The sequence below is a fragment of the Orycteropus afer genome, unplaced genomic scaffold (genome assembly GCF_000298275.1).
Source record: "Orycteropus afer afer isolate SDZICR_OR568_19922 unplaced genomic scaffold, OryAfe1.0 scaffold00002, whole genome shotgun sequence".
Lineage (NCBI taxonomy): Eukaryota > Metazoa > Chordata > Mammalia > Tubulidentata > Orycteropodidae > Orycteropus > Orycteropus afer.
Window position 1 is genome coordinate 30,695,218 of NW_006921589.1, and position 10,482 is coordinate 30,705,699.

The following is a 10,482-nucleotide window of genomic DNA, read 5'->3' on the forward strand; positions in this document are numbered from 1 at the left end:
CGAACCCAGGAGAGAGGTGGTGGGTGCTTTGGGAGGAACGATTGGTGAAAGGGCTGGAGGGAGGCAGCATGTTTGGTCTTGCAGTAATAGGCCTTGGGTTACTGCTGGTAATCCTGCCTTCCCCTTGTAGGGTTAGAGGAGGTCAGAACATGTGGCCTCCTTGTCGTTTTTGCACATACAAAGTCATTAGTAAGTCAGAGAAAATCAGAAGAGCCATTTCTACCTTTTGCACATGCCAGGGACTTATTAAAGGACCTCTGGTGGCTAAACCATTCACCTACTAACCTAAAGGTCGGCACTACAAACCCACCAGCGCTTCACGGGAGAAAGATGACCAAGTCTGCTTCTGTGAGGATTAACAGCCTTGGAAACCCTATGAGGCAGTTCTACTCTTTCCCACAGGATGTCTATGAGTAGGAATCGACTTGATGGCAGTGGCTGGCACTTACTAAATAGGAGTTAAATAAACATTAAGGGCTGATCTGTATTGGTCCATCTTACTAAATGCTTCACTTAGGATTACAATCAAGACATTTATAACAAACTGGTAATTTTCTCTTAGAAGAATATACGTTTACTCAACTTTTTTCAAATCTATTTATAAAAAATATATATAAAAAAAAGTACTTGACTTTCATCCAAGTAAAACATCTCTAAATTGTATTTTCTTTATAAAGCAAAACTTACACTCTGAAAAGGAAGCTTACTCTGAGCTCACTGCAAAACTATCTATTTCAGTCATATCCCAGATTTAGCAGGACAAAGGGCAAGAGCAGGAAATGGAGTATCACCAAGGACTGAAACAAATTTGTTTTAGAGTTTAAACAAACCAAATAAAAGCCTCAAATCATTATTCAGGATAATTAAGCACTGTACTTGAATCCAAAAAAAATAAATAAAATTTATTCTAAATCTTTATTTAGATTAAAAATTATTTATGACATTCATGAACAGAAACTTCATTACTACTACTAAGAAGACCTGATCACCCTCTAGTATTGTTGTTGTTGTTGTTATGTGCCGTGGAGTAGGATCCAACTAACTCAGAGCGACCCCTCCTTGGGTTTCCAAGGCAGTATCACTACAGAAGTAGATTGCCCAATTTTCCTTCCGAGGAGTGGCTGGTGGGCCTCTAGTACTATACAACATAAAGATAAAATGGAAGCTCTACTGGCATAGTGCCTAAGGCATTTGGCTGCTAACCAGTAGGCTGGCGGTTCAAACTCACCAGCTGCTCCATGGAAGTAAGAGGGGGGAGATCTACTTCTGTGAAGATTTACCACCTTAGAAACCCAATGAGGGACACTATGAGTCAGAATCAACTTGATGGCTTTTAATTTTGATACAAGTATACATACCATATTTATAAAATACTAACAAAGATTATATTTTTATTTTAAGGTGCTTTTAAATACAATCAATTTTTTTTCTTTCAACAACTTTAAGATCTATATAAAAAACAGTTATTTTTATTTCCATCTGACAAACAAGACAACTGAGATAAGAAATGAGATAACCTGCTTTTAGGTCCCTAAGATCAGAAGCAGAATTGAGACTATCTTGGCTCTAACCTTGTGGCTTACCAATATTACCCAGTGCAAAAAAAAAAAAAAAAAGCTACTGACAAAATAACCATGAAATTCAACTCACATGTCTATATTTCAATGTGCCACACTTTTGGATCACTTTATATTTTTTTACTCAGTTAATACATTCGATACATTCAACTAGGCTGAATAGTAGCTTAATCTTATCAAAAAATTTGCTAGGCTCAGTTTCTCTCTTCTACATAGGCTGGTGGTCAACCGTGCACTTCAAAAGGCTAAATGTCCAACAGAAACATAACCTTATGCTTGTCCAAGGGCAGCAGCTGAGATAGTGGCATTAAAATACAGGTGTATCTTATTTAGGTATGAATTCTACAAAGTTGTATGATAATGTAGGAACCAAAATTATTCTCAGCACTGCCTCACCTCAACTACATTATTAAGTAAAGAAATAATGTCAAGGACATAGAAATAATATGGCTCCTGGTACAAATAACATAACTAAAATCTTTAGACATTAAAAAATAAATCAATGTGCCTTTTATACTGAAAGTAAGTATGCTCAGACAAGAAGTAGTTAAATACTGAACTGAAACCAGATAATAAGATTAAGACGATTCAAATTAATGTTTAACTTATAAGAGCTATATGAAATGCACTGTTAATCAAATTCCTGACTCTGGGCGGGGACAACCTTTTGGAGGTGAAAAAAGTTCAGATTATATTATTTGAACTATACATTGGTGAAAGAACATTTAAAGAGCAAATGTTGGGTGATTCAAAATCATCCTGCCTGTGTTACGTAATAATAACGACCTGAGGTTAACAAATAATGCATGATGTAATTTGCTAACAATAACATCGTATTTCTAACAATGCAATTAAGTCCCATTCCTAGAAGGAAAAAGAGAAATGTTAAGGCTCACAAGTTTAATAACAAAACAAACTGCTAAGGTTTTTTTTTTTCATCCAAATTCTTTTTCAATACGGAATTAATGGAGACCTATCTGCTAAAAATTGAAACCAATAATTCATACTCACTCTACTAAACAGACTTTAATCACTTGTATTTTGGCTTTCAACTAGATCTAGATTAATAGGTGGCTGTTGTTGAGTGTCATCAAGTGTATTTCCACTCACAGCAACCCCACATGACAGAGAGGAACTGCCCCATAGAGTTTTCTTGGCCGTAATCTTTTCAGAAGCAGATCACGGTGGGCTTGAACCACCAATTTTTCTGTTAGCATCAAGCACTTAAACCACTGCACCACCAACCGGAGCTCCTTAGGTTAATAAGTAGAAGACCTTACATAGCCTATTAGTTTTCCTTTGACCAAGGAGAATTACCTAAGGGATATTTCTGATGTAGTTCCATTGTCCTATTTAAATATCTACTAAACTTCCGTAGTGATACTGCCTCGGAAACCCAAGGAGGGGTCGCTATGAGTCGGGGCCGACTCGACGGCACATAACAACAACAACAAACTTTTACAATGCTCAATGGCAACTTTTAAAACATCATATTACATGTTGTTGTTGTTGTTATGTGCCGTGGAGTTGGACCCGACTCATAGCGACCCCTCCTTGGGTTTCCGAGGTGGTATCACTAAGGAAGTAGATTGCCCAACCTTCCTTCCAAGGAGTGGTTGGTGGGTTTGAACCGCAAGCCTTCTGGTTAGCAGTCAAGTGCCTTAGGCACTATGCTACCAGAGCTCCTAGACACATCCTAATTCTACCTTAGTATTGACCTATTGCTAATGTTGTTGTTGTTGTTGTTATGTGCTCTGGAGTTGGCCACTGTGGTAAATTTGTGCTAAGGATAGCACTGTGACAAATATGGAGAATGCTTTAACCTTACTATTCTGAAGCAGTCCTTCCTAAAGCTTCAAAGTCACCTTTGATCAAGTGTTTAGCATAGACAACATACTAAGCAAAAGATAAGCAAAACATATTGCTTAAATTTTGATTATTAAAAATGACCTTGATACTCGGAGAGGGTTAGGTCACCTTAGGAGGATGCTAGCAAATCAAGTCATTATTCTGAAAATTGACATAGAGAAAGAACCAAATATTTATTCTGCATGCCTTTCCCCTAAGGAACTGTCAACAAATAATTGAGGAGGGAAATTTCTCTATATAAGTACTATACTGTAAATAAAAACAAAAACAAAGATGTGATAGAATATGACTGTTTTGAAACTCCTAATAAAATAATGCATATAGGCAAAAATTACTGATAATCATTACCAAAAACCAAAACCAAACTCACTGCCATGGAGTTGACTTCAACTCATAGCAACCCCCATTGTGTTTCAGAGGCTATAAATCTTTACAGAATTAAGTCGCCCCACCTTCCTTCCACAGAGCGGCTGGTGGGTTTGAACTGCTGACCTTTTGTTTATTTTTATATTATATCTTATCCACTATGCCACCAGAGCTCCTTGACAATCACTACAGATATGATTATTCTAAACCCTCCAAAAACTGACCCTGAATCTGATCATGCCTCTAGATCCATCTCTTGATATTTCACATCAAGCCTCTAGTTCCTTTTGTGCAGTGCAACAGTTAATAAAAGCAAAGGAATCCAATCAGCAAAATCCAGACTGTGAAAAACTCTTAGGTCAAAAACCTGGTTACTTCAATAAACGAATGGCAAGAAAAAATTATTTAAGTAGAGTCAAACAAACTAACAGTGGGGAAAAAAGAACATTTATGAAACTACTAGGAAAGATATTTGGTTATTTAAGGAATTATTGTACTGTGATTATGTTTTTAAAAGGAGTCATTAGACTACATGTGGACAAAAATCACATGCTGTCTGGGATCTGCTTTTTAAAAAATCAGGGGTAAAGAGAGGGAAACTGGAGGGTGATAGATAAAAGAAGACTATTCAAAGGAGTGGATAACTTGAAACTGAGTGATAGATACAAAAGGGTTCACAATATATCCTCTCTGCTTTGTGCATGCTTGAAAGTTCCCGTAATAAAAACTTCAAAACAACAAAATAAGATGAACTGAAAATTCTATAAACCAATCCACAGAATAAAGGCAAAAACTACTTGTTTCTCAGAGGTCAAAACACAAAAATCTTAATCATCTAACTAGACCAGCACTCTAACCATACCCATATACACACACACACACACACACACACACACACTACTTGACAAATGAGAAAACTGATACCCAAAGAGGAAGTCTTGCTCAAAGTAGCAAACAAAACAGTGGAGCAAAAACTAGACTCTGTAACTATAAGCCAGAAAGAGGTCTAACAAGCCCTTGGAGCTAAGCTGTACAAAACATTTGTAAAAACAAATCTTAACAATTCTGTGGTAGTCTGACATCAACAGTGTAAAACAAAGTCTTAAAAGTCAGGTAGGAAAAAAAGGTGGTTTGAGGGACTAAATGCTAGAATGAGAACAGTGAGGCTAGAGAGAAAGTCTAGAGAACAACTGGTATTTATTTGATAATAACCCTTCCTGTGGAGCGTAAGTGTACATCTATGATGGACATTTGGTAGGTACTTAATTCAAGGTGTTTGCAGAAAATTAAGTTGTTGTCTAGCTTAAAAGTAGTTACTCTTGCACTCATGAAACAGGAAACCATGATTTTAAATATTCTTTTAAAATAATTGTATACAAGATTTAAATCTTAGTGTACAAATGATTAAAATCATAAACATAAAAATAGGATTTATCTTCTCATTCATTTGAACATGAAAGGCCTTCATTTTTGAGAAGAGACATTTTCAGAAGAGTAAGTTTCAAAATTTATATTTAAAGTTGTTAAGACGCATAAAATTCAGTATATGCCAACAAACTATACTATCTTTTCAATAAACAGTGTCACTTAAATAAAACATGAATGTGACTTAGGAAACATAACTAATTAATAAGACAATGGAACTTCATTTACCTTTTGTCATTATGAAATGGTAAAACCTAGTAAGTTTGATGTCTTTTGAAATAAATCATTTTCAAACTATGAACCACCATTCATATTAAAAAATGGATTGTGATTTTTGCCTCACATGTATTTGTGACTATTTTCAAAAGTGTCTGGTGAACTGGACTCCTTTTTTTATAAGAAGAGTGATGTATTTTTAAAAAGACATTTTTGGCATTAAATTGGACAAGATTAGAAGGTAGTTCTGGTAGCGTAGTCAACCTAAGGCACTTGACTGCTAACCAGAAGGCTAGCGGTTCAAACTCACCAGCCACTCCTCGGAAGGAAGATGGAGCAATCTACTTCTGTAGTGATACTGCCTCGGAAACCCAAGGAGGGGTCGCTATGACTCAGGGTCGACTGGACGGCACATAACAACAACAACAGAAGGTAGTTCAAAAGTCCCTATTAAATATTTCAAAATAAAAGTACATGTCCTTTAGTGATTACAGTAAATATCATACAAGGAAGTCAAAGAAAATTGCAGTGTGACCTCTAAATTTTAATACCACCGATAACTAAGATCATTGCTGAAATAACAAGAATAGTTTATTCTTTAAAGAGCTGAAGTATAAAAGAGCCTGAAGAGAAAATGCAGAATTGGAGACTGTGACTTGAGAATTTCACCACACAGACAAATTAACTTCAACAGTACCCTGGGTGTTTCTATGATGCTTGCCAGTATCCTCAAAGTTGTAATGTAGCTCCTCACTAGAAAAGCACATTTTTTAGTAGTACCCTTCTCTTCCAATAACCTAAAATCAAAGCATTAATGTAAAAATTCATATATAGAAAAGAGAAAATTGTTCCCTTTTCTCTCCTTGTCTATATATATTAAGTAGTCATAAGAGCACTTAGCCACCAGAGCTCCCAAGACTAGACAATCTACTTCCAAAGAGATACCGCCTGGGAAACCCAAGGAGGGGTATCTATTAGTCCCAATCGACTGGATGGCAGTGAGTCTGGTTTTTGGTTAATGCATAAGTGCATGGCCTTATGTCAGACATTACTGTTCCAGGCTCAGCTCCGCTACTCACAAGCCATTTAATCCCTGCATCAGTTGTCTCATCAGTTAAGTGTGGACAATTACAAAAACTACCTTACAAGGTTGTTGTTAAGATGAAGTGAGATAATTCTCATAAAGTTCAAACACAGGGGCAAACACACAATAAGCACCTCAGTCAATGAGCTTTTTATACAACAAATGACTGTTTAGACACTTAAAAGGGTTAATAATGAAAAAAAATGATTAATGTTCCTCTCACCAAATATATCTCTATTCTACTATCACTTGTGGGAGAAAAAGAAAAGCACCAACAAAAATACTTTGATTTTTTGTTAAGGTCTTATATAATTTTGGGAACACTGAGCACAACTATCCAATAAAAACTGCACATTACAATTTTTATAGTATGCCCATATTGTGTATGTGTTCAAACTTTAAAAAGTGGAAAAGAGAAAATTACTTAAATGTTTTTAAATTCTGGGTTATTACTATTGATAAATTATACTGTTATACGTTAAATAAAACGATGATAAGGGCAGTCACAAAATTTCACAACGAAGTATTTTAAAACTCGGAAATAAAAAGGAAAGCAGTTACCTTTGTACAATAAAGCATCCAAAGTTCAAAGAGCCTCTCTCTGGATGCCATTCTGGCTTTCACTCTGCCACTTTTTTCCCGCAAAAAAAATTATGTTCAAGACCACAGCATGTTCATTTTATTTCCCAAGTTTTTCAGCCTTTACAGTAAAGCTCAAATCAGTAGAGAAAACAAAAAGAAGTGAAATAAATGGACTGTTTTCTGGTCAATAGAAGAGTTTCAGCAGAGATGCCAATGTATCTTCAAGCAGTGGTACTTGGGCAATTAAATGAATCTGTGAAGGGAAAAAATATCAAAAAGATTTGTTAGAAAAAAAGGGCCATATTAAAAAAATCTAGACTTATCACAAACTAGAAAAGATTTATCTGCTTCTCTTCCCACAAACGGCTAAACGTTTAAACTGATTAGATTTCATAGAATCTTCAATTTCAGAGAGAAAATCAAAGCTAACACAGTATTTCACAGCCTGGGGTGGGCTCATCAAGATGATTACTCATAACCAAAAATGCGTCCAGTGATAATACACACCAACAAATAACGAACAGTTGCGTTTATTCTCTATAGACATAAAGAAAAGGCTTATTTTCTATAGATATATTCCAGAGACATAAAACCTCTTAGTATTTCCTAGTCTGCCTCTTAAAAGTTGCTGAGAATGTTTGTTGTGTGGCAGGGCGTGGGGGAAGGGGTGAGGAATTCCTGCTTTGTTTGTTTTAACAATCTTCTAAGAGAGAAAGTCCACCAGCCCACCTGGCCTCTCTAGCTCTCCCTCCAGGAAAAAGAAAGGAGCACACACTCGCGGGCAACGGAAACACCCCGGGAAAGCGTCCAAGCGTTTTTCGGGGATCTTTAAATTTCTTCCCAGCATCCCAGGCAACAAAATCTGAGGCAAACTTCAGCTTGCCAAGCTGCCAAGAAAAGCTTTAGACATGGGCAACGCGAGCTCGGCATCTCCCGACCAGCGACATCCATGCCCGCCAGACCGCACTGGGACACGCCCGGGACAACCTCGCCCCCTCAAAGCCGCCCCTACACTACACCCCTCCACTACCAAGCACTCGGGGCCCTCCCATTTCTCGCACTGCGGCTCCCTCTCCTCTTCGACCTGCTTCCCCTTACCGCGCTCACTTTGGGAGCTGCGCTGCCGCCACTCGGCCGTCGTCTAAGTTGCTTCCCTCGCCCCTCTCCCAAGCCTAAGCCCGGTGTCACCTAGCAGATAAGCAGTCTAGAGGGCTGGAAAAAGGGGCGGGGTCGCGACGGCGCCAGGCGGAGCTCGAGGGCTGGGTGGAGCCAGCCAGGGGCGGTGCTGTCCCTCGCCTAATCATTCCGACCGCTAAGGATTTACCCAGCCCTGGGGCGGCCGCTGTTCATTGGTCTTCGATACTGGGAGGTTGAGAGTGGCGTCAAGCCCCGCCCCAGCATACCTGCGCAGCCGCGGTCCATAAGGCTAGTACTGCCCTTCCTTCGGCTCGCGTCAGGCCAAGCCTAGAAAGGGAAGACACAACCAGAGAGACCCGACGCGCTGACGTACAAGCCCCGCCCCTACGGGGTGGACCGAAAGGGCGCTCGGCTCAGGGCGTCATGTCCGGGAATCATATGAGGATCGGAGAGAGTGCTCCAAGATAATATCTGGATTGGAATCTCGTTTTGATTTCTTGCTGTGGAAAACACCCAAATCCACTGCAGACTCCTAGCGACCCGTTGAGTTTCCAAGACTGGAAATAGTTCTTCTGAGGGAAGGCCGGTGGGTTTGAACTGGCTACCTTTTGGTTAGCAGCCAAATACGCCTTAACCACTTGGCACCAGAGCACTTGAGTATACACAACATACACCTACACACCCACTGTCATCCAGTGGTACTCATAGTGACTCTATAGAACATAGTAGAACTGCTTCATAAGTGTAAATCTTTACATAAGCAAACTGCTTTCTCTTTCTCCCGTGGGACAACTGGTGGTTTCCAAACGCACACCTTTAGGTTAACAGCCTAATAATTTAACTACCACACCAGAGCTGCTTCCTGAGGATACCAAAAAAAAAAAAAAACTGCCGTAGAGTCAATTGTGAGTTATACGGACCCTTGAATGGGTTTCTAAGGTTGTAAATCTTTACCGAAGATTGCCTCATCTTTCTGCTGAGCAGCTGGTGGTTTTGAACCACCAAGCTCCAGTGATGTAAAAATAGCTAAACACACCACCCCGTAAATTCATTTTTTAAATCGTGTCTGTGTCTCGTATTTCTCTGTCAACTCCAAAGGGCTTGTTACCATTACTCAATGTTCCATTTTCCTCACAAGGTAAAGTGTGGGCCCTAGTTCTCCTTGAATATGGCAAATTACGTTACATTAAGGTAGCGTCTTGTGTTAGCGCTGATGGCTCAAGCATAAGGCATTTGACTGCTAACCAGAAGGTTGGCGGTTCAATCCCTCCAGGCACTCCGCAGAAAGAAAACAGGGCAATCTACTTCTGTAAAGATTTACCACCTCCAAAACCCAGAGGGCTCACTATGAATCCTATTCCACCTGATGGCAGTGAGTTTGGTTTTTGGTTTAGTGTTAGCTAGATGTTATCAGTGCTCCTCTGCTGAGGCTTCTGATGGCTCCCAGGAGGGGAAATAAGCCTTGGTCTCAGGAGTGGGCCCTTTAATGACACTTAGGCTTCCCTCCACCAATAAAGCTGCAGATACTTTATCTCCTGAAGTACTTCAAGAGAAACACATTTGTCTACCGAAGAATACATTTTCTTAGTAAGACTGTGACCTACCACCTTCTGAAATAACATCCCAGCTTCGTCATATTAAAAGCGTATTTCTTGTCTGGTTTTCAAGACAAAAAGCCTCCACAGTAACTGAAATGGCTACACTAGAATGGATCCGTACTCAGTTTCTCAGTGATAGCAAGAGTAAGCAGTTCAATTCACCTCACAAGATTAAAACCTTAGAATGCCACTAAATTAGTTAGCAATGAGAGATGCATCTGACAAGCAGTTGGACTACAATATGCCCCGCTTTTCAAGACTTTGCTTTACACCACTTTGCTTTTAGGAAAGACTTCCATTATTACATTTTTAAGCTTCTTCTCAGAAAGAAATCTGAAAAGCATTTTTGCTTTTATGAAAAAAGTCAAAAAGTGAAATTAGCGTTTAGGGCTTGTTTGCAGCGAGCAGTTGAAAAGGCTGTAGTAATGTCATGTTTCCCATGTGAAAGTGTTTGCTACAGATTAGTAAGTAAGCATAAGTACACTCGTGCTTACCATCCTTAGCGGGTAATCTGCCCCTGAAGCAGCAGCCCACAGCCGGAGCAGTCAAAGTGGCATCATCAAGCCCTTCCCCTGGAACTACAATCCACATCTCCGCCATCAAGCTGCTATAGCTTTGAACTGTTTCT

General features: G+C 39.1%; 1 protein-coding gene across 1 annotated transcript in view; it reads right to left on the reverse strand.

The window, feature by feature from the left end:
• NBEAL1 (neurobeachin like 1) overlaps positions 1 to 8,948 on the reverse strand; it is a 209,665-nt gene extending 200,717 nt beyond the window's left edge. Inside the window, 4 exon segments of the mRNA XM_042783564.1 lie at positions 6,151 to 6,250; positions 7,099 to 7,168; positions 8,508 to 8,583; positions 8,943 to 8,948. Coding sequence (XP_042639498.1) covers positions 6,151 to 6,250; positions 7,099 to 7,168; positions 8,508 to 8,583; positions 8,943 to 8,948 — 252 coding nt within the window.
• Positions 8,949 to 10,482: the final 1,534 nt, after the last annotated feature.